The 27,159-nt window shown below is 42.6% G+C and overlaps 1 protein-coding gene across 2 annotated transcripts in view; it reads left to right on the plus strand.

Annotated features, from left to right (window-relative positions):
- The first annotated feature begins 6,801 nt into the window (after positions 1–6,801).
- PRKCZ (protein kinase C zeta) overlaps positions 6,802–27,159 on the plus strand; it is a 111,294-nt gene continuing 90,936 nt past the window's right edge. The window contains exons 1-6 of one of the 2 annotated variants that reach the window (XM_060258695.1): positions 6,802–7,089; positions 9,672–9,790; positions 11,017–11,225; positions 19,013–19,134; positions 23,669–23,758; positions 26,232–26,282. In XM_060258695.1, coding sequence (XP_060114678.1) covers positions 11,155–11,225; positions 19,013–19,134; positions 23,669–23,758; positions 26,232–26,282 — 334 coding nt within the window. In that variant the 5' untranslated portion in view covers positions 6,802–7,089; positions 9,672–9,790; positions 11,017–11,154. Of the gene's footprint in view, positions 7,090–9,671; positions 9,791–11,016; positions 11,226–19,012; positions 19,135–23,668; positions 23,759–26,231; positions 26,283–27,159 lie in introns of those variants that run through there. The other variant, XM_060258694.1, reaches the window with a different exon arrangement.

Genomic DNA, 27,159 nt, shown 5'->3' on the forward strand with positions numbered 1-27,159 from the left:
CCCGGTTCTCCCAGGTCAGAGTCCGAGCACTTAACCACTACACCAAACTGTAAGAGCCACATAGAATAAAGTCAGATGTTTGAAAGCCACAAGACATGAATGTCAGATTTTTGTGTTTTAACCAATTTATTGATAGCATATGGTTACAGAACTTAATTTCCCTTCGTTGCTTCAATACTAACCCATATGACTTTTCAATCCCCCCTCCCTCCAATATAGACTTCCCCGAGGTTATAGATTCTAATTCAATACTAAAGATACATCTGACTAATCAAAATTCGTTATATAAATATTTCCCCCCCCTTCTTGCTTCTTCGTTTCCCCCCCCCATTATTACTAAAAAATTGTCCAATGTCTTCTTACATTCGACTCTTTCTCTATGTATTCTTTAAACTTCCTCCACTCTTTTTTAAATATCTCCAAATCATAGTCTCTTAATGTTCTAGTTAATTTATCCATTTCACTCCACGATAGAACTTTCATAGTCCAATCCCATTTATCCGGTATTTTTTCTTGCTTCCAAAGCTGCGCATACAATGTCCTAGCAGCTACCAAATTAGAGTCCTATCTTCCTTTGGATATTTTTCTAATTGTAATCCAAGCAAAAATGTCTCTGCAATTTTCTTAAAGTCGTAACCCAATATTTTGGAGATTTCTTGTTGTATCATCTTCCAATACTCTTTCGCTTTTTCACATGTCCACCACATATGGAAGAAAGAACCTTCATGTTTTTTACACTTCCAACATCTATCCGACATTTTCTTGCTCATCTTAGCCAATTTTTTCGGGGTCATATACCACCTGTACATCATCTTAAAACAATTTTCTTTTATGCTCTGACAAGTTGATATCTTCATTGAGTTCTTCCAAAGGTGTTCCCATGCATCCATTTGTATTTCTCTATTCACATTGATTGCCCATTTGACCATTTGAGATTTTACTACTTCTTCTTCTGTAGACCATTTCAATAATAACTTATATACTTTTGATATCAATTTTTCATTATCACCAAGCAGGACCCTTTCCAATTCTGTTTGTTCTCGTCTAATTCCTTCCAATTTTATATCATTTTCCAACAAGCTTTTAATTTGTTGCATTTGAAACCAATCATATTTATTGTCTAGCTCTTCCGAAGATTTTAATTCAATTTTATCTCCTCGAATCTTGAGCAGTTGGTTATATGACATTTCTCTTTTATCGTCGGATTCAGCTGTTATTTTTATTACTTCTGCTGGCACTATCCACAGCGGAATGAATGTCAGATTTTTGAGAGCTGGAAGGAAGGAAGGAAGATGGAGGGGAGGAGAGGTGGAAGGGAAGCAACTTTAAATTTAAATGCAGTCTCCAAGCAACCAGCTGGCTTGGCTTGAAGTGATTAAAAGAGACAAATGCCTTTTCCAAGCCAGCCAACGGGGCAGTGGGGGCTTCGAGAGCCACACAATATGTGTGAAACAGCCATGTGTGGCTCCAGAGCCACAGTTTGGCCACCCCTGGTATAGACTTTGTGATAATTATTGTTCAATACAGTTCTTTGTAATTTTGTAGAATTGTTTCCATGGTATTTTGTATTCCTTTCTCTTAACTATATACTATGGTGCTCAGATTTGTTTGTTGCTTATAGCTGATGATTTGGCAAGATCGGGCTAGCCTGGGCCATCTAGGCCAGGGTGTGCTGGACTAGGTCCACATGTTTTGGCTAGAAAGGGCCATTGCTCCGTGACAGAGCACCAGCTTTGTACGTATAAACGGGCCTCAGATTGAACAGGAGCTCACAGGAGCACAGCTCCTGAACCTTTCTGACGGTTCCCCCTCTTCCTCCCCACCCACCTTGTCCATTGAATAGTAGGTGCAACTGCATAACAATCCTGGATTAGGAGAGCGGGCAGCCAGGCAGCCAGCCACCAGGGGCTTTGCCCTCATTAACCCCTGGAGAAGCCTGGCTACACCACCCTTTCTCCACTTCTTATCTGATTTTGGGTGGTGGGTGGCTTGCTGGCCTTTTGACCCACACATGGATCTCTAATCAGCCCAAGCAGTCCTTCCTTGCCCAGGGGTCTCCTTTCTTGCTTTGGGTTGCTTTTGGCTGGGGGGATATGCTAATGAGTTATGCTAATGAGCTCTGCCGCCTCTTTTTCGACAAAATGACCCCAGCATATAAATCTGAGATCCAGTCCCTGGCATCTCCGGTTAAAAGCTCTCCAGTAACAGGAATGCTTTAAATACCGTTCAGTTTGAGCTGACGTCAATGCAGCTTGCTTGGAGGAATCGTTCCAGTCCCACGCAGAGGGGCTCTTGTTCCCAACAACTCCTCTTTTTTTGGTTTTTCTTTTAAAAGTTTTGGATTAAACAGATTACAGGGAGTGAAAATCCGCAAGCTTGCTTTTAAGATTAGAATTCCACTCTCTTTCTTGAAGAGGAGGAGAAGGAGGGAAATATTTATGCAGTTTTAAAAAATTATGCCCTGCCATTTGAGTCCCAAAAGGTACCTGAAGTTTCTCCTGATGAAATGTAAAAAAAAATGCATCCATGACAACCATTAAATACAAAAAAGCACCACAGGCATGGAATGCTTTTAAGAATAGCTTAATTTGATATTTAGGTTTTTAATGGGATAAATTATATGCTGCCTTGAGTTATGTCTTTCAAGGTCCACTGAAGTCAATGGGCTTAGAAGAGTATAACTGTTTCTAGGATGGAGTTGTGTTTTAACAAGCAAACCAAATTACAAATTATATTACAACTTCCTCCTCTCCCCAACTCACTGTGCTTTTAACCTCCCATGCATGAGATGAAAAACACAACTAAGGCATGTTCATAAAGGGTCGCGTGTCCAGCTAACCCCAGAAGAGAGGAAGGAGCGATGAGCGGAGCATCTGCTTGGCATGCAGAAGGTCCCAGATTCAATCCCCGGCATTTCCAGTTAATTGATCTGGGTAATGTGAAAGATCTCTGCATATGACCTTGGAGAGCCGCTGCCTGACAATACTGACTTTTCACAGGCCAAGGGTCCAATTCAGTATGAGACAGCTTCACATGTTTCCTCTAAGCTGAGTTAGCATGAGCTAGCTCACAGGTTTTTAGCTTGCAGTTCACACATTTTTGTCTTCGCTCAGGGAAAATGGCCCCAGAGCAAACTAATTTATGCAGTAACTTTAATCAGGGGTCGTTTCGTAGGAAAATAGGTGGTGGTGCTCATCCAGGGATTGTTATGCAGCTGCACCTACTATTCAATGGACAAGGTGGGAAGGAGGAGGTAGAACTCTCACAAAGGTTCAGGAGCTGCACTCCTGTGAGCTCCCAGTGAATCCGAGACCTGACTTTAATGCCAATAGTTCACAAAGTAGAATTTTTGCTCACAAGATTCCACAGTTTAGACAGAATGTCTTGGATGATATCTGAACAAAACTCACTTTTTGGTAAAATTATAGTACCAAGGTGTCACTTTTCAACACAGCAGGAGTCAAGTTGCACCTTTAAGACCAACAAAGTTTTATTCACAACGTAAGCTTTCGTGTGCTAAAAGCACACTTCTTCAGACGAGGGGATCAGGTACAGTGGGCTGAAATACAAACTGATACAGAGCTGGGATCACATGGCGGAACAGTGTGACAATTTAAAAGGCCATTTGGTCTGGATAGCCATAAAAGGTAATAAAAGTTGCCTGCCAATTGGTGTTTCCGCAAGTCTAGGTAAATTACAAAAGGACATGAAACAGCAAAACAACGTTTGGGTCCAGTGGCACCTTTAAGACCAACAAAGTTTTATTCAAGGTATCAGCTTTCATCTGCAGGCACACTTCTTCAGATAAAATAACTTAGCCTTACTCCTGCTGAGTGTAATGGCAGGATAGGCTTCCCAACCCTCCCGCCCTGGCGGGGGACCCCAGGATTTCCACCCTCTTCCCCCGCTCCCCAAAAAAACGGAAGCGGGGGGAGGGGGGGAAACCGCGCCAAGGAGCTTGGCCCGGTGAGTGGCAGGGGCGGCGGGACCGCGACGATTGTCCCGGGCTGGCCGCCCTCTGGCCACTTTTGGCCTTGCTCCCCCCCCTTCGGCGGCTCCCGCGGGGAGGAAGGGGCGTCTGGGCCGGGCTGGGCTCCGAGCCCCCTTCAGCCGCGGAGAAGGAGGCACCGAGAGCGGTTCGGGCGCGTCCCCGTCGGCCTCGCTGCTGCTGACCAACTGCTGCTGCTGCTTCTGGATGGATGGCGTTCCTGCGGGCTGGCGGGCGGCTCAGTCCTCCTTTCTTCCATCCGGCGGGCGAAGGGGGCGAGGGAGAGAAAGAAGAGGCGAGAGAGAAGGAGCAGGGGCAGCTTGGCAGCACCGCCTTATTCGAGCCAGAGGCAGAGCCAGCCGCGGGCAGCCCGCCTCATCACGCGTGTGTGCGTCGTGGGATGAAAATACAATAAACAGGGCCCGGTGAGTGGCAGTGGGGTGCTGTGGGGCGGCAGGCTGGCTGGCAGGGCTGGCCGCTTTTGGCCTTGCTCCCCCCCTCCGGTGGCTCCTGTGGGGAGGAGGGGGCGTCTGGGCCGTCCCTTTAAATTCAGTTATGCTTGCCACACCCTTGCTCCTGGCTCCGCCCCAATGTCTCCTGGCTCCACCCCCAAAGTGTCCTGGCTCCACCCCCAAAGTCCCCAGATATTTCTTGAATTGGACTTGGCAACCCTATGGCAGGAGGATACACTGGTATGTGTGTGTGCACACGCTGCACTCTCAAAAAGCTGACAAACATCAGAGTTAACAAAGATACTCTTTGAGCTCATCTAGAAAATCGCTCCCTTAAGGTTGTGGATGCTAATCCTACTATAAAGCATCCATATGGAAAATAAGCTTTAGCTGGGAATGTAGCGCCATCTACTGGCAAACAAACTTCAGCCTCCAAAGCAGGAATAAGTGTGCATGCGTAGAGCAGATCCAGGTGGGCAGCCGTATTGGTCTGAAGCAGTAGAACAAAGCAGGAGGCAAGTAGCACCTTTAAAACCAACAAAGTTTTATTCAGAAACAAAGTTTTATGCAGTTTGACGAAAGTTTGTGTCCAAGGCTGCCTAGAGGAATTTCCCAAGTTTGCACACTAGATTTTGAGGCGGATGTAGTTATTGATGCCACCCGTAAGCAAACAACAGAAAAAAGCGTTTCCTCTTAGAAGGGTTTTTTTCTCTTATTTTAAGAAAAATAAAAGATACAAACATCCAGACAATGAGCTATGCGCCAGCACGGACTGGGTAAACATGAAATAGGATCGCAGTTGGTGGCAGCAAGTAAGGCTTTATCTTCAGTATTTATTTTAAACAATTAGGGTATGGGGAACAAAAGGAGACTTTAACCCTGCCCTTCCCTGCTATTTTCTCAGTGGAGAAAGCGACCTATGAGCTGTTTCGTTCAACTGCAGAAAGCTGACATAGATACTCGTATTCCAGTCCACCCCCACCCCCGCCCCAGCTCAGCACAGGTAAAAGCAGTTCAGAGAGGATTTTCTTCCACAGAGAAGCAGCAGGGGAGGAAAGGGTTAAAGTTCATTTTTGCTAAAACCATGGAGGGGAGGGGGAGCTTCCATTTTTATAATAACCATGAAACAGCAAAAACATAACACTCAAGCAGAAATAACAAAGATCTGCTTTTCCCCATTCAAGTAACTGATAGTTTAAAAAAAAAAGCCACTAAGGCAGGGGTGACCAAATTTGCTTAACTCAAGAGCCACATAGAATAAACATCAGATGTTTGAGAGCTGCAAGACTGGAAGGGAGGAAGTGGTGGAAAGAAAGCAACTTTAATGTTAAATGCATTCTTTCAACCACCGGAGAAATGAGAAAGAGACAAATGCCTTCTCCAAGTCTGGGCAGTGGGGCTTCGAGAGCCACACAATGTGTGAAAGAGCCACATGTGGTTCCCGAGCCACAGTCTGGTCACCCCTGCACTAAGGCATGAAAGCAGCCAGACCAGTGTTCCCTCTCAGCTGAGTTAGTATGAGCTAACTCACAGGTTTTTAGCCTCCAGCTCACACATTTTTGTCTTAGTTCAGGAAGTGTGGCCCCAGAGCAAGCTAATTTATGCAGCAGCCAAATCGCTCGCTCACAACTTTAATGGCAGTAGTTCACAAAGCAGAATTTTTGCTCACAAGACTCCACAGCTTAGAGGGAGCACTGAGCCAGATCGGTTCAATTTCTGCCTGCCAGATCTTGATCTTTAATATGACAGTCATAAATGAAACAGGTCTGGCTGTTTTCTTGCTTTAGTGGCAACGCTCACCACGACCCGACCTGCCTTTCAAAAAATACCAGGTTCAGAGAGGATTTTCTTCCACAGAGAAGCAGCAGACTTTTGACAACGCAAAATTAAAGGCAGGAGAAAAAAGAAGGTTGCTATGCAGATTAGAGCCGCTTCCTTTTTCCTCCCTTTTCTACTGGCTGCAAGAGTTTTCATTCCTAGCCTCTCTTTTTTCCTATAGGCTCCCTCACGCCCGCCTCTCTCCAAACTCCTCCCTCTCTCTTCGCCCCTCCCAACAACGGTCCCCCTCCCGTCCTTTTCGCCAGGTAACGAGATGCCTGCGGGTGATTGGCTGGGGCACGAGTTCTTCTCCCCTCTGGGGATTGGCTCCAGGTGAGGGCGGGGTCGAGGCCCTGAGCTCGCGCCGGCGGCTGTTTCCGATTGGCCGGCAGGTGCGGGCGAGGAGGCGATTTCATTGGCTCGCCGGCGCGAGGGCGTGTTTGGAGTCCGCCATGTTGGCGGGAGGAGGCGGGGCCGCGCGGCTGGCGGGTTGGGGGCGCTGAGGCGAGGGAGGGGAGGCGGCGGGAGCGCGCGCTGCTGCCAGGCTTCCCTGAGAGAAGGCGCGTTCGCGACGCGGGGAAAGGAAGGGAGGGCGAGAAAGGGGAGGGCCGACTGTGGGGTATCCCTGAGAGAAGGAAGAGGCGGGAAAAGGACTGTGACCCTCCTCCCCTCTCCTCTCTCCCCCTCCTCCTCGCTTTCTCTTCCTCATAACTTTGCCACAGAAGTTGGGAGCAAACTTCAACGGGCGTGGAGAGGAGGGGAGAGCGGGACCTGAGGGAGGAGGAATTCCTGTCCGGGGATAGACACTTCCTCTCTCCCTTCCTCCTCAAAGTACGTGTTTGGGGTGTATGTTGAAGGAGGGGGGGGGGTCGTTTAAAGGGGCTGAAGGAAGGTGAGCTGTTCTGAGGAGGCCAGTGGGAGTGGCGCCCAATTCCTTTGATGCAAAAGGGGCGGGGAGGCAGGATTTCATGGGGGGGGGGGGCGCAGCAGCAGCAATTTTTGTTTGGCGGGAGGACCACCCAGTTCGGCCCTAAACATTTTCTCTGCTTCTCCAGCAGCGAGTGGTGGTGGGGTTGGACTAGACTAGATGACCCTGGAGGTACCTTCCACCTCTATGATTCTTAAGTAAAGAGACAGCCCCCCCCCCCCGTCTAACTCAATAAACCTTCCAGGGGGATCTGGCTGCAAGTAGACGTCTCCCCTCCTTTTCCAATCTGAAGCCCCTCCAGTAGCAATACTGCACTTGTTCAGAGCAGCACCGAGTGGTGGTGATTAAAGGGGGCAGATTGGAGGCCCTCCAATCAAGGGGCCATACAGATGGAAGGAGGGGGGGTTGAATGGAGTGGCTGGGCCCCACTGTAGCTACAGGCCTGGGGGGAGGGGAGTTTTGAAATTGGTTGTCCAGGGGAAACTGGTCCCCTCCCCCACATCCCCCTGTCCCTGAAGAAGCTATACTGATTGTTATTTGGTAATTACCTTACTGAAAATGAGGTTGTACCAAATAACTATATATATATATATATATATGCCATATTTCTGATTACTATTATTTCAATTACCTTTGATCTTTGTTTTTTTTATTATTTACCTAATGCAAGTGGTGATTTTTTGCTAATGTTGTGATGGTACTTTATAGTTTATGAGGTCTAATGGTATTTAATTATTTACTTTTCAGTTTGGAGATAACTTTGATGGATGTATTAATGGGTTTTATCCATTTTAATGTGTTTTATGTTATGTTTAGGGTTCTTAATTGCATCCTGTTCTTTACATTCAATAAAAGTCTTGTTTATGGCAAAGAAAAGAAAGGAAAATAGGACTGGGATGGGGAAGGGGATCTTTGAATGAGGGAGGGGTTCTTTGGATGGAAGGGGGGGTTAAAGGAAATCTGGAGGGGAGGGGCTTGGTTGAAGGAAGGTGACTTTAAAATATTGCAGACTACTACTTGCACAGGGGACTACCTTTACCTTTTTACCCTCCAATATTGCAGAAATAGTGTATATCCCTGTAGTGTGGTGGATTTTTAGTGAGTGATCGGGAGGAGAAAAATGGTGGTGGGGGGATGAAGGATGCGCTGAAATTATTTTTTAAAGTTCTTGTGAAGTTATAGTGAAGTAGTGGTTATGGGGTTTTTTTACTTGATTGCTGCCTAAAATGACTTTATTCTGCTTTTGTTCTGTTCCTCAGACCAATTGTTTTTCAAACCAGCTTCTGGAAATTTTGAATTTAGGGTTGCTTGTTGATGGTGTTATATGTAAATACTCTTTGGGTATGTATGTGAGAGGGGCAATTAAGAAATGGGAGAGGAATTTGGAGGAGGAGTGAGTGGGTGGGAGTCTGATGTTTTGATATGGAATTTGGAGACCTTTTTTTTGTTATGTTGAAGCTGCCCCAGGATAAATTTAATGTCAGCAGGTGAAGTGTTGAGCAAAGCCTGAGAAATTGACACGATGGTATAGTATATATTTGCAAAACAGTAACTGTTTTAACAATTTTTGTTTAGCTACTGTCTTATAACTTAGCATAGTGTTATTGTTGTGTTTTAATTTTGCTGCTTGTTTGGAATTTGTCTCCCAAAGTGGTTCATGATTATTCGAAGTTCAGTGTCTGTTGCTAATGGCACCATAACTTTATATAAATGGTACAAATTTATATATTTTTAAGAAAATAAGCTTTTTTTAAGTGGGGGGGGAGAATTGGAGTTTAAATGGGTACTGTTAGCAATGGTTAGAAGACCTGTTTTGTTTTGGTGGGATAGGATGAAGGACTTTAGTGTGTTTGTGTCAGAGGAAGCCTCCACCCCTGAAATAAGTTTCAGGTGATAGTGGAAAGGATTTGAATATGGAAAGTTGGGTGAAATTGGTAGTGGTTGACTAAGGCAAGTAGAAGCTGTAGATGAGAAGAGTGTAGTAGGGGAAGCATTCTTAAGGATTGTTTGTCTCAGTGCTGATCAGAGATTGAACAGGTAGAGGATGAAAAGTACAGTCAAAAGAATTTGGCTGTCAAGGGAAAAACAGGGAGGGACCTGAACCTGGTTGTGAAAATCTTGGAAGAAGGCAGCATTTTTGTGGTGGTGGAATTCCCGAATGGAATTTAATCTTGTATATGAAGAAAGCCTTAGTATAATTGCAGGGAGTCCTTTTGCAGTTATGTTTCATTAACAGCTTAACATTTTAACACACAGGGTATGAGTTTGAGGAGTTCCCTGTCAGAAGTAGCAGTGATAAAAATTAAGATCTTTTGTGTTGAAACATGCTAGCTTTTAGCTTTTCCAAACTTTGTTATAAAACCATTTAAGAATTCTTGTCTTTCTCTGTGGCTCTGGATATGATAGGACAGAAAGAACCTGAATGTACATTCCTCCCCCCCCCCCCCCCACTTGGCTGCTGAATCTGCTTTTTTTGTCTTTACAGTGCCTGAAAAACTTTACCCAACTCGTTGCATTTTCCTGGGTGGAGAAATGTATAGCTTCCCAGAGTGCTTTCTGACAGAGGAGAGATAATTTCTTGTCTTTACTGATTTTATCTGAAAGGTAAATTCATACACTTTTTAAAAAACATAATTTGTAGAATATGCTATAATATATTACAATGGGAGGGAAGATCATTTGCACAGCTATTGTTGCAGTTCAGTTGTGTAAGCATTAATGTTTTGACTGAACCTGATCTGTGGCAGATAAACTTTTATCTTAAATGCTGTAGAAAAGAATCCCTTATGGACCTGCCCAGCCATTACAGTCATCTTTGCTTGCTTCAGGAGCCTCCATCTTCTGAGAGTGGGCGAGTAGCAACCCAGGATAGGGCCTTCTTGATCATGGCACCAAAGCTCTGGAACTCTCTCCCCCAGGAGATTTGTCTGATCCCTTCTGCTATCTTCCACCAGCGAGTGAAGACTTTTTTTTTGTTCTATTTGGCATTCTGTCGATGAGCCCTCCTTCCTAACTAATGTTGTAATGTCTTGTGTGTATTTTAACTCTGTTAAAGTTGTTTTAATGATGTATGCTTGGCAGGGGATTGATTTTAATAGTTAAATGTAATTTTATTATATATATTTTAAACTGTAAGTGGCCTTAGTGGCCCTTGTAAGGGCAGAAAGGTGGGATACAACTTTTTTACATAAATAAAATGAATAAGAATGCTGCCTTCATAGAAAACAAAGGAAGTTGTGGAAGGAGGGAGAGTTGTTGAGTAAACTTGGCCTAGGTACTTCTCAAGGAGGTGTTTAATTTTTTTTCTGATGCTCTGTTTGAAAACAGAAAAAGTTTATGGCCAATATAGTCTGTAGATATGGAAGAGAGAACTCTGACATAGAAAGTATTTGTCACTTGTATATTTTATAACAAGTTTGATAGTAATTATTGTGGGAAGTAGAAGTGTCAAATTATGGGGAAAATTTTACTTGCTGAAACTTTTGCAAGCTGTAATGGGCATAACCTTACTTCTTGAAACCTTACCTGATTTTTCTTTTTGAACAAGATTATGCAGTTACTCTAGAATAGAACAATTTATGCTTAAGTGGGTGTGTTTTTAAATGAACTGCCTTAAGTTTCAAAACATTCACACTTATATGTAGTAGGTGATTTAAGAAGCTTTCATGAAACTTTAGCAGTCCTGTGACAAGATAATGAGGTCACAGTACTGGAAAAACATGAACACAAATTGCTCCATTAATTAGTTCTGCTTCTTGTCCCTCTCTGCTGATGTTTGTGCCAGTTCAGTGCAGTATCTTCTCAGTGGGGCTTTTTTGTTGTTCATGCAGGGTGATGGAGAAGAAAGAGTGCGAAGCTTTAACTTATTTATTACAACTCCTCATGGTTACTAATTTCTTCTGAATGATTTCGGCAACAGGCCTGTAAACTTGGGACTTGATTTCCTTTTTGATCACTGCTCAAGTACCATGCCAAGCAGAATGGGATCAAAAATGAATCTGAAGAGAGATGTCATCAGAGTAAAAACTCACTATAATGGGTAAGTTTTATAATTAAGGCTTTTTTGTTCTGTTTTACTCATTGTCTATTTTAAACTTTTTTAAAAAAATTGTTTACGGTGCATTTTGTTCTGCTTTTGGATGTACTTTTGTCTATTTCCCAAAGACTGTGATGTTGATGTGAAATTTAGGAGGAAATGCCAACTGGCATGGTTAAAACATGGTGTTCTGAATGAAACCAGTTTGGTAAAAGAACTCTGAGGAGTCTAGTGAGGTCAAGAAGAGGGAATACAGGATTCAATAACTAGAGATTTCAAGAAGAGGGAATACAGCATGGCGCCTGTTTTTTTGGCCACTGTGTGACACAGAGTGTTGGACTGGATGCATCATTGGCCTGATCCAACATGGCTTCTCATATGATCTTATGTTATTGATAAAATTTATTTCTTACTAAATGGCTATAGGGTAATAAAGGTCAGATGGATAGGCAAAATATCCGGTGCTTGGTTTTGAGTGAACCCAATCTAACATAATTATATTTTCGCTTTGGACAATTTATCCTCCTTTGTTATTACTAACAGTGTTTGAAGCATCTCTGGTTGTGTGGTGTTTGGATGAAATAATTAACTCGCTCTGTTTATTAGAATTATTATTATTATTAGGTTTCTTATTATTAGTTTTATTAGGATTCTGGTCACAATACTTTTATTGTATTGCTGAAAGAATCCCTATCAGCCCTTTCATCTCAAGTTGCAATTCAGCCTTGGAAATCTAAGCTTCAGTCCCCTTGGCTTAATGAAACCAGCAGTCTGGCCCAGAACATCCCTGGCCTAGACCCACTGCAGAATAATAGTGGCTTGTTTTACTTTGCACTGAGGTAATTGTTGGTACACCCCATCTCATGCTCAGTCAGTCACAGGTAGGTAAATCTTACACCAGCATGACTGAGAGCATAAGGAAAGGCTGATGCAGTGTATGAGAAAGATCTGTGGTTCAGGCGACCACTGGTTCAAGCTCAGTAGGGAACCTCAGACTGCTTCTGTCCATGTCTGTGGGTGGTCACACAGGTGTCTCCACTCATTGTTTGCCTGTGGCACCTGAAATTCCCAGGTGGTCTCCCATCCAGGTACTGGTTGTGGCCACCCTAGTTCAGCCCTGTCCATCTGAAGTTTGTGAGTAATGCTAGTTTACCTTGTAGTAATACAGTAAGGATTAATATGATATATAAGGAATAGTCTGAACATTGAAAGCTCTGTTCAAGTACTAAGTAGTATTTCTTTGAGCATCCTTCACATTGTTTTTGGGATGCTCAAGTGTTTTCAGTGTGGGGAGAGAAACTACAGATGAGCAGTTCTTACGTGAAATATGTATTCTAGCTAATAGAGGATTCATGCATGCTTTACAGATCAGTTTTCACCAAAAATTACTTAATGAAATGAAATGAAAATGTCCTTAGAAAACCACCTGTAAATTGGGTCAAACCAGAATGATTAGGGGTTAATTGAATAGTCATAGGCTTCCTAGGTATGCAGTGACATAGGTTTTACCAGTTGTTAACAAGTGTAGTCGGTACAGACATACTTTTGTGTACTTCAAGTTTGTATGTGTGTGAAAGTGTTTAGCGTTCATTGTTTAAAATGTCAGTTTTAAATGTCAGAGGGTGATTTCCCCCTCTTATCTCAGTTCTATGTAAAATGGGTCCAATATAAAAACTAGGGCATAGCAAAGTCTTGTTCAGTTGGCTGAATTTTTAACAGCAGAGTGCTCTGACTTTACAAAGGATAGATACCTAATGACCAGATAGAATGGCTTTTGGAAACAAAATGTTTGGGGTAGGTGGGTTGTCCATTCTGCCTCACCTCTGCCTTATTCAGCCAGGTGGAATAGCCACAGAAGGAAGCAGGTTCTGGGAAGGGAGAGGCTGAATTGACTTAATTGTAAGGCCAGAGCTGCATGCTGCATTCCTGTATCTGGCTACTGCCAAAAGCAGCAGCCCTGTGTCATTCTCCCCTCTCCTTCGATGTTCATAGTAATGCAAAACTTTGATCCTAGAGAGTTCCTGTGCCCTGCAGATGGTGGATAGTGAAGTGTGCATGGAGTTATGTGTACTTCTAGCCTAAGCCCAATTCAATTAAATGCAGTGGGACTGATCTCCATGTAGACAAAGCATGTAGGATCTGGACTGTATTTCTCTGTATGTGATCTGAGTTGTACTTCTGGGGTGTGTTCATATGTTATCAGTTTTTAAAACTTTGAACTATTTCTCATCTAGAATGAAGACAAATGTAAATTGTGGTGTCTTGTTAATTGTATGCTTCTTAGGTTGTTGAGATCTGTTACCATTCCTGTTTCCTATTTGGGAGTAAGACTTCCATGGTGTTACTTTTGAGCAAACGTAGATATGTTTGGGCTGACATTAGTTAGTCTTGTGTTTTTCAAATGGCAGATTATTTAAGAAAAAAAAGTCTTGTAACTCTGCTTGCGTTGGTGGTGCAGTTCAGAAACTGTAATGGCAAACCTGATATTAAAATGCGGGGGTGGGGGGATTAGGAACTCATGCCGCACCCTGTAATGTCATTGGAAACATTCCTCATAATTCACTTGAAAGAACCTAAGTGGGAAACATTTACCAACTGTAAAAGTTAAAGCAAATCCAATAAATAAATACATTAGTTTGGCCTTATCTTAAAATTGAGCAGGTATGTCAGTCTTCAGGTATCAAAGCTTAATTTTTTTAAAGTGTGGGACTAATCAGAAATTCATTAGGCAAAAGAAAATGTTAAAAAAGTGCTCCTGTTTTTAGTGGAAGGTAAACTTAAAGGTAGAGAGCCCCGTGGCGCAGAGTGGTAAAGCTGCAGTACTGCAGTCGGAGCCCTCTGCTCACGACCTGAGTTCGATCCCAGTGAAAGCTGATTCAGGTAGCCGGCTCCAGGTTAACTCAGCCTTCCATCCAAGGTCGGTAAAATGAGTACCCTGCTTGCTGGGGGGAAAGCGTAGATGACTGGGGAAGGCAATGGCAAACCACCCCATAAAAAGTCTGCTGTGAAAATGTTGTGATGTAATGTCACCCCAGAATCGGAAACGCCTGGTGCTTGCAAAGGGGACTACCTTTACCTTTAAACTTAAAGGTAAGCAAGAACTAGAACAGCAGCAGAGAGCTAGAGAGTATGTTGCATATATCTATTCTCAAATACTAAAACGTTTTTTTGAAATAGCCAATTTTTAGCTTATTGGAAATGCAAGAATAAATGCAGCAGTAGAAATGTTTTTCCTTCAACATTGTGTTCAGTCGCTTTTATTGTGTTGGCAGACATCTGTTTGAAAATGAAAGCTTTTTTAAAAGTTCTTTCAGTTTTATCAAATTGCTGGGTCATTCTAACAATTCAGTGAAACAGAACGCAGTTCTTCTCAACAGGAAAGAGGTAAATCTGTCATCTGTAGCTTAGGGTTCTCTAATTACTCAGCTTTGATTTATTGATTGTACATAAAAGTTTGTGTAAAATGCAGTGTGACAGGATGCCAGCGCATGTGGCAGGTTTTATTTTCTGTATGATCAGGCATGTCAAACTGCAGGGAAACACCAGTGTCAAACAACGGCAAAATTAGTGTCAAGAATTATTCAGGAAGTTGCTAAATAATTTAAAGTGCCTGTTTGTTGGTGCTACAACACACCTTTTGCTGTGGACGATTAAACAAATAACCTGTTAATTTAAGCATGAGGAAGTCATAAAGTTCAAGATAGGTAACGTGTCTCCATGGAATCCAGAGAGGACAGGTATTTGTCTATCTTGGGTGTGACAGTGTTTAAAGCAGCATAAGTGGTTGTGCAGGATGACTGAAGTATAGGCCATATTTGCAAAATCTTTTATGCATAAAGGATTCCTTGCTGATTTGCTTGGGTTATGTGCAGTTCTTTGAATTCTTCTTAGTTAAACCCTGTTGACTGAATTAATCAGGAATGCTGACAGTATGTACTTAAATGTTACACCTCATGAGGGAGTCTGTCTTAAAGCCTGGGTGAAGACAAGAATTTTTCAAAGAGGTGTTAAACGTCAGCAAAAGCTTCTGGTCTGTTACCAGGATACAGATAAGCAATGATGTAATTGTAGAATTTAGTGGCCTTGGGTCTATGGAAAAGCAGGATGTCTCGTTTTGAAAAGAGTAAGTTGTAGACAGGCTTAAAAGGTTACCTGTATCTGTTACTGATGGCTTCAAAATGACATTCACATATCTATCATTATATCTACCCCATGCTCCACTGATTTGCTCATCACTGTTCCTTTACACTCTGCTCACCTACTGATTCTAGGAGTTTTCCAGCCTATTCTGGGAAACTTCTGGTGTTTGCTTAGTAATACTACTGTAGTCTAGGACAGGGGTGACCAACGGTAACTCTCCAGATGTTTTTTGCCTACAACTCCCATCAGCCCCAGCCATTGGCAATGCTGGCTGGGGCTGATGGGAGTTGTAAGCAAAAAACATCTGGAGAGCTACCGCTGGTCACCCCTGGTCTAGGATATCTTCTTACTGTTTATGGAGGGAAATTGGTAACTCCTGAGATGTTTATCATTCAATGTCAGAAAGGATTGAGTTGCAAGGCTTATTTTTGCCCTGGCCCGCATGTAAGTATAAATGCTTTTACTGATTAATGAAATTGGTTGAAATTTTGTTGGCTTTGAGATCTGTTAAATGTCAGTTTTCTGACATGTTAATGGGCTTCCTAAAATCTCAATAATAAAAGTTTCACACTTTCCATAACTGTAATTCTGTGAATGGATTTATTAAATAAATTGCTAGCGCATTGTACTCCAGCACAGTAATACAGTATTTGCATATATAGTATCTTCTCCGTCAGCTTTATCAATGATATGATGATGGATTAGAAGGAATGCTTATTAAATTTGCAGATGATACTAAATTGGGAGGGGTTGCAAGCACCGAAGAAGAACAGGATACAGGATGACCTCGACAGGCTGGAAAACTGGGCTAAAACCAATAAAATGAATTTTAACAGGGATAAATTCCTCCATTTAGGCAGGAAAAATCCAATGCATGGTTATAGAATGGAAGAAACTTGTCTTAGCAGTAGTATGTGCGAAAAGGATCAAGGGGTCTTAGTGGATCATACGCTAAACATGAGTCAGCAGTGTGATGCAGTGGCTAAAAAGGCAAATGCAATTTTGGACTGTATTAACAGAAGTATAGTGTGCAGATCACGTGATGTGATGGTATTGCGTTACTCTGCGTTGGTAAGACCTCATCTGGAGTATTGTGTTCAGTTTTGGGCACCACATTTTAAGAAGAATATAGACAAGCTGGAATGGGTCCAGAGGAGGGTGACAAAGATGGTGAGGGGTCTGGAGACAGAGTCGTATGAGGAAAGGTTGAAGGAGCTGGGGATGTTTAGTCTGGAGAGGAGGTGACTGAGAGATGATATGATCACCATCTTCAAGTCCTTGAAGGGCTATCATAGAGAGGATGGCGTGGAATGTTTTCTGTGGCCCCGGAAGGTAGGGCCAGAACCAACGGGTTGAAATGAAGTCAAAAGAGTATCTGGCTCAACATTAGGAAGAACTTATTGACCGTTAGAGCGATTCCGCAGTGGAACAGGCTTCCTCGGGAGGTGGTGGGCTCTCCTTCTTTGGAGGTTTTGAAACAGAGGCTAGATGGCCATCTGACAGCAATGAAGATCCTGTGAATTTAGGGGGAGGTGTTTGTGAGTTTCCTGCATTGTGCAGGGGGTTGGACTAGAGGTCCCTTCCAACTCTGTGCTTCTATGAACTGCACATTGCCTTTTGAACCAGTGTGTACATCTTGGTGTGCCTCTGTCTCTCTGCCTTTGGAATTGGGAATGGTCATGTTTTCAGATTTGTGATGAAGCTTTAACAGTATCTGATTAAATATAGGATTGTCATACACATGCTTCTGCCATGAAGGTTGTATTACGCAGGTTAAGGCATGAAAATTAGTCTTAGGTTCCTGTGTTGCATGTGCAGTCAACCTTGGATGTGAAACAGGGCCTATATGGTTCCAATTGGGTGGACAGATAAATAACTTCAAGAGTGTCACCTTTAGGTTGTATGTCTAGTCCAGGGGTGTCAAACATGTGGCTCGTAGGCTGGATCAGGCTCCCAGAGGGCTCCTGTCAGGCCCAAGAGAAACTCTCTTGTTGCCTGCTTCCTTCTCCTTCTCTTGCTTCCTTCTTCATCACAGCTTGCTTTGCCAGGCTTGCTCAATCAAACTACAGAGCAAAGCCTCTGTTTTCTCCATTGGCTGGCCAGCACTTATGTACAGCAACTCACAATGCCCAGCCAGTTTATATTTTCCTCTGGGTCTTAGGCTCAAAGCATTTACCATGAGATTTCTGTAATGAATGTCAGTAAATCAAAAGTAGGTTTGCAACTTACAGGTACACACCTGAACAACACTTGAGCAGCATACTCAAGATTGCTACAGTGCAGACATTGTCTCCAGATTTTGATGCAATAATTCAGAGCAAGAGCAGAAATTGTTAAATAGACAAAATGCTGCAAGAGTGTTAATCTTTTAAGTATGTTTTAAGTTAAAAAAAATCTTTGTTTGTCTGTGTCCTTTATAAGAGAGCCAGTTTGGTGTAGTGGTTTAGTGTGCGGACTCTTATCTGGGAGAACCGGGTTTGATTCCCCACTCCTCAACGTGCACCTGCTGGAATGGCCTTGGGTCAGTCATAGCTCTGGCAGAGGTTGTCCTTGAAAGGGCAGCTGCTGTGAGAGCCCTCTCCAGCCCCACCCACTTCACAGGGTGTCTGTTGTGGGGGAGGAAGGTAAAGGAGATTGTGAGCCGCTCTGAGACTCTTCGGAGTGGAGGGCGGGATATAAATCCAATATCTTCATCTACCTCACAGGGTGTCTGTTGTGGGAGGGGGAAGGTAAAGGAGATTGTGAGCCGCTCTGAGACTCTTCGGAGTGGAGGGCGGGATATAAATCCAATGCCATCGTCATCCTCCTCCTCCTCCTCCTCCAAAGTTGATATCTCTGCTACCTGGCATTACATTTTATGACACACATGGCCTGGCCCAAGAAGGTCTCATTTATGCCAGATCCAGCCCTCATAACAATGAGTTCGACATCCTTGGTCTACTCTCTGGTTGTACATAGTGGTGTTGGGGAAAGCCTATCAATCTACTTCATGGGGGGAAATAAAGAAAGAAAGAAGCAGGATGTTCTTGTTCATAATGATCCTTAAAGGGAAACAAACTGCTAGGAGCCCAGACCTAGATAGCCCAGGCTAGCCTGATCTCATCAGACCTCAGAAGCTAAGCTGGGTCGGCCTTGGCAAGAATTTGGATGGGACGCCACCAAGGAATACCAAGGTCATCATGATGCAGAGACAGGCAATGGCAAAAATCACTTCTGAACATCTTTTGCCTTAAAAATCCTATGGGGTCACCATAAGTTAGTAGGGACCTGTCAGCAAAAACAGCAATGACAAAAAACCTGTTAGGAAGGTTTGATTCTTCTTCTAACCTTTCTTTGCAGAACTGATAAAAACAATATCCCATCAATTTAGCAGTCCAGTAAAAGTCTATTGGATAACTTGGCTGTCCCTCATTCCTTAGCATTTGTACTGAAGCCCATTATTAAAGCTGCATAATGCCATGGTTTGTAATTTGTCCTAACCACTTCTTTGCCAGTGCAGCAAGTATTATGATCAGTCATAAACATTCCAAACAATGAAATGTGATGAGAGGGACCCTCAGACTCTGTGGGCCCATCTTTGTTAAGCAATGTGGACTAAAGAGAGTTGTAAGTACCTACTTACTGATTTCTGGGAATTTAATTTCTTTCAGGGATATCCTCATAACAAATCTAGGAGCATCCATGAACTATGATGAACTTTGTGATGAAGTGCGAGAGATGTGCAATTTACAGCAGGAACAACCAATTACCCTTAAATGGATCGACAATGAAGGTATTTTTAGGCTTGTGTAAATATGCCTTTTGCCAATATTTATCTCGTGTGCCTTGTTGAACATAATTACCTGGATGCGATAGAAACATGAGATGGGTAACTTTTAATTTGGGCTAATTGAAAGACTTAAAAAAAATTGAGGGAATGTGACTCTAGGGAATGTGTCCCTATTTCAAACAGAACTTTAGAACGAATATAATCTGGATAATCAGCACTGTATTGTACCTCATGTCAGTTCCTCCTTAAAAGTTCAAGTTCATTGGCTTAGCAATATAATCTAATTCTGATCAATGTATGCAACATACTCCCTTTATAAATATTATGTACATGCTCCTTCTTGGTGTAATACCTGTGAGTACAAGAATCCCCATTAGGGCATAGCAGAATCCTGTTTCCTCCTTACCTTATACTTTCCCCTTGGCATGCACAGGCTTCTGATTTCCCATAATACTCTGACACAGTGTCTCCATGTGTGTGCAGGGAGCAGCGAGATACACAGAGCACTCTGTGTGGGCAGCTCCCCAAGTGCCCTGCTCTTTTGCAGGAAAAGATCCTGCCCCTTATCTTTCCTAACATGTCACATTCCATCAAGAGTGCATTTTAAAAACCTCTACCAGTTTATCTGGTGCCGAATTCAGGATTTTGCTCTGTTTACTTGTTTGGCAATACTGGCAGGTAGCAGAGACAGATCGTATAATTATGATGTGTGTTTCTTAATCTGAACAAGGGCATATATTGCTTAACAGATAAAACTTCTCTAGTCTCTTTTTGTATGCTACTCACAGCATTTTGTAAACAAGCCTCATAATATCCTTGTTTGGCTGGGAATTTAGATTAATTTTATGGGGAGGTAAGTAAACACAGATGTGTGATGCTTCAGTTAAATTATTTGTTATTCTAGCTGCTGAAAGCAGGTCTCTCCGAATTCCAGTAGACCAACTCTTAGAACTGGGCACTGGATACTGAGTGAAATGGAACTTTTCCAAATTCTGTGTCACGGCTCTGCGTCTGCTTGTTTTGTTCTTGCTCTCAAAATGATGCTTCCCCACTGCTGTGGGGGAACCGGATACGCTGTTGTCAAGCATGTGAATTCTGTGATTTGTTTGTGCAGGACACATGAGATGAGAATTTAACATCTCTTTTTATTAGTAAACCTTTTCCAGACACCCAAGGTATCATTGAATTATTAAATATTTTTGGCTGCTACCTTGACTAATACAAGCATGAACAGTGCTCCTAACAATCAACATCAACACCAGCAAAACATCAACACCAGCAAAAGCACCAGAGTCGCTCTTATTTGTATGATTGTGTGGTCTGTCACTGCAGAATTCACTCTGGAGATTAATCCTGTGTGTACTTCAGCTGTGCTGTGCTTGGCTGCCTCTTTTTAAAAAGGTGTTTTTAAAGCTGACAGGCTTTACATAGGCGACACTGTTCTCTTCAGTGTTTGCTGCGTATTTCCAGAGCACAAGGGAAGATTTAGAATGAAGCACCTGTTAAACTGACCAGACCTCTTATTCAGATGTTCGGGGGTTGGTGTGGGGAGTCAGTCATCCTTAAGAAAAGCTAAGAGGGAAGGTCTGAAGAAGCAGCTCTGGCATTGCTTGTGTAAGTTCATGGGTAATTGTTGTTTGAAATTCAGCACTTCCCTGGAAAAGGAGGAAACATTTTTTCCTTTCATACTTATCTCTTAGTGAAATGGGAAGGTTTCTGAGGCATTGCATTAAAGAGTTCTTTATTCCAGGGATATATCACTTGACACTCCTTCTGTCTTCAGCTTAGTAAAGAGAGAAGCGCAAGAGACATCATCTTGTTATTGTGAATCCTTTGGTTTATGTTTTGAGAGCAGCCTAGCTAGCTGTTCACTGCATTGCTTAGGGCAGGGCTGGGCAAAAGGCAGATAAGCGACCTTCCGGTTGATACTGGGCTAGGTCAGAATCTCCTGACTCTGTAGTTGTAGGGAATCCTCATTGCCTAGTGTTTTTCATCTTGAATATAGCTCTTGGGGCAATCTTCTCCTCCCTTCCTGTATTCCAGTTTCCTGTTTTCCCCTGCAAGGGCTGACCCCCCATTTTCTAAGGCAAGCCAATCTAATTTTCTCTCTGTTCTTGGCCACACTACAACCATTTCTCTCCAGAGTCAAATAAGAACACAGACATAAATTGCTGAGTAAAAACGAACCATATCAGCATCACTTCTGTCTTGGCCTCAGTATTCCTCCATTGAAAGCCAGTAGTATTCATTGACTGTTTTAATTAGGTCTTTTCATAGCAGTAGGTTTTGGTATTGGAATCTCAGACATGAAATTTGTACCTGTGTGAGCAGGTACCTCTTGTATATGCCAGGACCAGGGTGCCCAGGGTAGCCTGATCTTGTCAGAACTTGGAAGCCAGACAGGTGGGCCCTGGTTAGTATTTGGATGGGACATGACCAAGGAAGTCCAGGGCTGCTGTGCAGAGGCAGGCAATGGCAAACCACCTCTGTTGGTATCTTGCTTTGACACTCTACAGGGTTGACAGCAATTTCCACCCCCCCACCCCCAGTTATATGGCTTATATATGCAACCTGCATTTGTAATTGGCTCTTCCTCATAGAGGGAGCCATCTTGAAGCTGTATCCGGCTGGTGGATTCCAAGGCTCTGACAAACAGGGAGGTATGTCTCTCAGTATGCCACCTGAAGAGCTCTACACTCAGGAAACTAAAACCTATTGGTGATCTTATTGCATATACCAACCCATCTTATGGTAAACTATATGGATGTTATAAGCTCTTGAGAAACCATGCCCTCTATTTAAACTAACAGAGCCAGAATGTTACCTAGATTTATGGCACCCGCACCTATGACAGCAGTCTGCTTTTTATTACCCTCCAATGTTTTTTCAGCCCTGTTTTGTCCTAAACTAACAGACACAGATCCCTATTTGTGGTTCTTTTAATCTGCTAAAAACATTCCCATGATTCCACACTGCCCACTTATATTAAGAATTGCTGCTTGCCATTCCCATTTTGTTTGATGAAGTCTGCTTAAGAGCATACAAAAACTTACATTCCTGCCCTGTTGAAGAAATTCGGCAACTGTTAAAGTTAACTCAGAGCAGGTGTAATTTAAAAGTCTGTAGACTTTGCCTGAATCAGCACAGCTCAACATATCTGCTAAAATATCTTTCAAATATATACGACGAATATCATAAAGGGGACAATTCAATAATACATGGGAGATAGTTTTGATACATTTGGGATTACAAAGACAATGTCTGGCAGAGTAATCCTGTTAAATCTGCCAAATAAAATGGCAGATGGTAATGCATTGCATCCTGTTAACGAGAAAGCACGCCGTTGTTGTGGTGCTTGCAGAGAGGAGAAATATGACGCTAATTTCCCTACAGAAAGAGGAAGTTCAAAATTCAGTGGGGAGCAAGTTTTGTTGGCCAGGCTATATAATGTTCGCATTTCAATATCCAAGATTCTAAGCTTAAGTTTCAAGAATGAATCTTTTAGGGATAGCATAAAAAGTGAATCTATATCAATGCCCATAGACTTAATTTTCCTCTCAATAAATACTAACCAATTTGACATATTGGATTCTGAGAGCAGTTGATATAGAAGGCTCTCCGAATCAGAGTAGAAATGTAGCCGTTACCAATATTTAAATAACATTAGCCATGCTTGTGTTTCCACAAGATTCATCCCTGTTTCTAAACATAGAACTACATAAAGTACGCACTTCGGGAATCCCAGGATTTTCCGTAGAAATTTTGATTGGACACCTTCAATGTTGTTGTCCAATGCTGTGATCCAAACTGGGACCCCATATAAGAGCTGTGGTATCACTTTAGCCTTAAAGATTTTTAGCGCAGCTGGGACAAACTGATTGCCTCTACTATAAAAGAAGCGCTGAATAGCAGTACAAAAGTTAATGCAGCAAAGATGTTCCATTGTTTGTCCTTTACCTGTTACCTCTCTTTTAATGTGCACCTTCCACATACTGGAGTTCTAAAGGCCTGAGTGCAGCAATCTGCTGTTCTTGATAATTTGTATACAAGGATTTAAGTTTACTGAGCTCCCGCTTGACATAAAAAGTGCTGAAATGCTAAGGCAATGAATTGTTACTGTTACAGTTTTGGTAAAAGACTATTTTTGGAAACCGAGGAGCTGCATCGGGGAGGTCTGCATTTAGACGGGTGTGTGCTTCTTAGCTTTCTCTACTAACAACAACCCTCCCTTTATGACCCCTAAAGAGCCCCCTCCAAAGGTAAGGGGCTCTTTGGGGCAGTAACCCATGATGCATAATGGGCTGCTGCTTAGAATGAACCCTGAGGGAGGCTTTGTGTGTTCCCCTCTTTGGCCCAGCCTTTGCAGTAATGCTACTTTTCTTTCAACAAGTGACGCTCTGATCTCCGAGGCTTCTGATTTTCTTTCTTAAGAATGTGAGTTTTGGACCTGGCATTTAGGCTGGATTGCACAATTTTGACAGCTCGAAACCGCAGCTGGTCCTATTCTCAGTTTCTCTCCATGTTCTTTTGTTGTCAGGTGACCCATGCACCATTTCATCTCAGATGGAACTGGAGGAAGCATTCCGCTTGTACTGTCAACAGAGGGATGAAGGGCTTATTATTCACGGTAAGTGACTGTCTGAAGATACCTTAACTGTTATTAGAAATACAGTGGTAGCAAATTACTGAGTTGGATAACTAAGTCCTGAGCTGGAAAAAAGAGAATCCTGTGGCACCCTCCAGGCTTACATGCATTGTGGCATAAGCTTTTTAAGGCCAGAATGTATCATCAGAGGTATGAAGTAGAAACCTGATTGGGTGGGTAGGAATACACACACACACAAACACACCCTCCTTCTGAATACAGAGAAGGATGCGGTGACTCATGTTTTTCACGCACATGGAGTGCCTTCCACCCTTCACAACCTCTCTCTGTCAGATTCAGGGTCACAGGTAGGTCAAAGGGTTACAGGTAGGTCAGACATGTCACTAGCCATCTTGCCTCTTTTAAAATATATAGAGAGGAATGACTGTTGCACATACCAGGTATTCCTACTTACTCCCAGAGACACCAACAGACAGGGTGGCCTAGTCCCCCTCAGTAATTGCTCTTCACTCAGACACTTTACAGAGCTATTGGGACTGAGGACTCAAACCCTGTTTCATTCACATGCTGCCACCATTTATTCATATTTGTCTGTCTGTTTATCTTTCGGCCAGAATCTTGGTTTGTATGTGTGTTTCTTTCACTGTGACAACCAGCTCACAGGATTAAACGAACAAGAAAGTTAACTTTTATTTCTGGCTTGCATATAACAATGGAATAGATCAGGTAGAGCAGGGGTGTCAAACATGTGGCTCCTATCAGGCCCCTGAGCAACTGGCTGTCATCTGCTTCCTTCTCTCTCTCTCTCTCTCTTGCTTCCTTCTGCATAACAGCTTGCACAGGAGCTACAGAGCAAAGTCTCTCTTTTCTCCACTGGCTGAGGCTCCTTGGGGAGGAAGGGTGGAGGGAGAGCTTGCTTTGCCAGGCTGTCTCAATTGCATAGCAGAGCTACAGAGTCAAACCTCTTTTCCTGCTATTGGCTATAATTCCTCCCCTCCTGGTTCCCTGAGGAAGGAAAGAAAGGGCCAGAGCTTCCTTTGCCCAGTTCCTTGAGTTGCATGGAAAAGATACAAAGAAAGCATCTTTAAGACCGATGAGTGCTAATGTTTTAAGCATTTTAAAGGGTTTAAAAAAATCTTTGTGTTTGTGTCCTGTATATAAAGTTTATATCTCTGCTACCTAATCTTAAATAGGTACACACACGGCCCGGCCTGACATGGTTTGGCCCAACAAGGTCTCATTTATGTCAGATCTGGCCCTCATAATGAATGAGTTTGACACCCCTGAGATAGAGGTTACAAAGCTTCTTTTCAGTTGAACTTTTGAACCATTTCCTTTTCCCAGCATTTTGGGACCCTTTGTTGCAAATTTACCCATTCCAGACAGCTTTAAGCAGCTGTTCTCCACAATTTCACCAAGCCAGACACTTGCTGTACTTTCTAACTGCTGGCTCAGTTCTCTTAACTGCCGTTTTTCATCTGTTTCCTTCATAAACATTCTGCCAGCTCCCATTGGCTGCTCTTAGGGAGAGGCGGAACCTAACCTGCCTGTTGCAGATATCTTTACACAGTGAAACCAAAAGGCCAAACAGCGCAAGAGGTTAGTTACATAGAGCACAAACGAAAATGAGATGTGGTCAAGAGTGTGAAAGATCCATGCCGAAATCTTCAAATTAGCAGACTCTTGTCTAATAACTTGTTACTAAAACTGGTGACTTATCAGAAGCTTGAGGCAAAAAGTCAGGTTTCATGCTTCCTTTTTACTAGCTGTTTTTAGTACTGCTGATACATCATGGAGTGCTGTTGCTAAAACCTTTCTCTATGGTTTCATTGCTGTATGGTCCTATGTTTTCCCTCTTTCCATTTTCTTTTCTGGTTCCATTTTGCTTTCATATAGGCATCAAATTCTGAGTCTGTGTCTACCTGTAAAATCTATTTTGTTGAAGTTTGGTATCAGGCCAGTGGATATGGGCAAGTATATTGTTGGGGCTGGATGGATGGAAAATAAGTGAGAGGAAAGAAGCATATATGAGAGCCATTCACAAGATTGGTTCACATAGTATGAAAGTGGGTACTATGAACGTTCCCCCTCATCTGTTACCTTCGCTCACTTTCTGTCATCTCCTTGGTTTGGATTTTCTGTCCTTTGTGTTTGTGTTTCTCCATTTTACATAATTCCCAGAAAAAGTACTTTGTTTCTCTCACTGTCAAGTACCCTTCATGCTTTTAAATATCTCCGCCGTTATTGCTGCTTCTGCAAACGTTTCCTAGGTCACCAAAGGCTTCACTTGTTGTTGCTGTCTGGTATTACTGAAGCTTCACTTACCCCATCCCTTTTTCATTAGAAAAAAGTCTGCCTAAAAAAGCAGATGTCTTCAGGGAACTGAGTTCTTGACCTGTAATTCTGGAAGTAATCAATAATTTATTTTCTAAAATAAAATAGCAGCAAGTTAGAAATGTCATTGAATAACAATAATTATGTTGTTTTGTTGCAGTCTTCCCCAGCATTCCTGAGAAACCAGGCATGCCGTGTCCTGGCGAAGACAGTAAGTATCAGAAAGAATGGATGCATTTGGATATTTCTGTTGTTCTTTTTCCCATAATTGAACTCCATCTTACAGTATTTTAATTTTGTTTTGTTTTGTTTCTGTCCTTGAGTGTATTTGCGATCTTTTGACAGGTATAAATCTTTCTTGTGAAAAGTAATGTTTAAATATAAGAACGATGAAGAAAAAGTGGCATAGTGTTTTAAAGTTAATGAATGATAATCCTTTTAACATCTGTGATAAGGCTATATTTATTGGCTTTTAAACTGAATCACTTAGCAGTCTAGTGGCAGTAAAACATTGTTCCGAATGCAGTCATGCTTCTACTTTTAACAGTGTGACTATTGCAGTAGTTTTTATGGAAAGGAAATGGTCCAGAATTTCAGTCACAGCTACTTAACCAAAGTCATCGTCTTTTTTAAAATGGTTGCCTTCAAGCTTTGGAAAAACAAAGTATGGGTGGGTAGTATGCTGATAAATACTGAATGTCAAGATTTGTGAATGAAGGCCAGCAAACTTACCTGTTGACTGAGAAATTGGTATATTAATCTTTTGGCATTCCCAGTTGAAATGCAGTAGACCCATGTAAACTAGGGTTGCCAACTACAGTTCGGGGATTTCCTGGGTATGTGGGGGTAGAGCTTGGGGAGGGAGCTCAGCAGGGTATAATGCCATAGAGCCACCCTCCAAAGCTGCCATTTTCTCCAGGGGAACTGATCTTTGTGGTAGGGGGATAAGTTGTGATTCTGGGAGGTCCTCCAGGACCCACATGGAAACTGGCAACCTTAATTTGGAAACATTCAGTTGCTGATTTGTGTCAACCTTGGAAGATCTAATTCAAGATAACTTTTGAATGTTAATATTTGCATGTGTACAT

This window comes from Heteronotia binoei, chromosome 18 (assembly GCF_032191835.1).
Source record: "Heteronotia binoei isolate CCM8104 ecotype False Entrance Well chromosome 18, APGP_CSIRO_Hbin_v1, whole genome shotgun sequence".
Taxonomy (NCBI): Eukaryota; Metazoa; Chordata; class Lepidosauria; order Squamata; family Gekkonidae; genus Heteronotia; species Heteronotia binoei.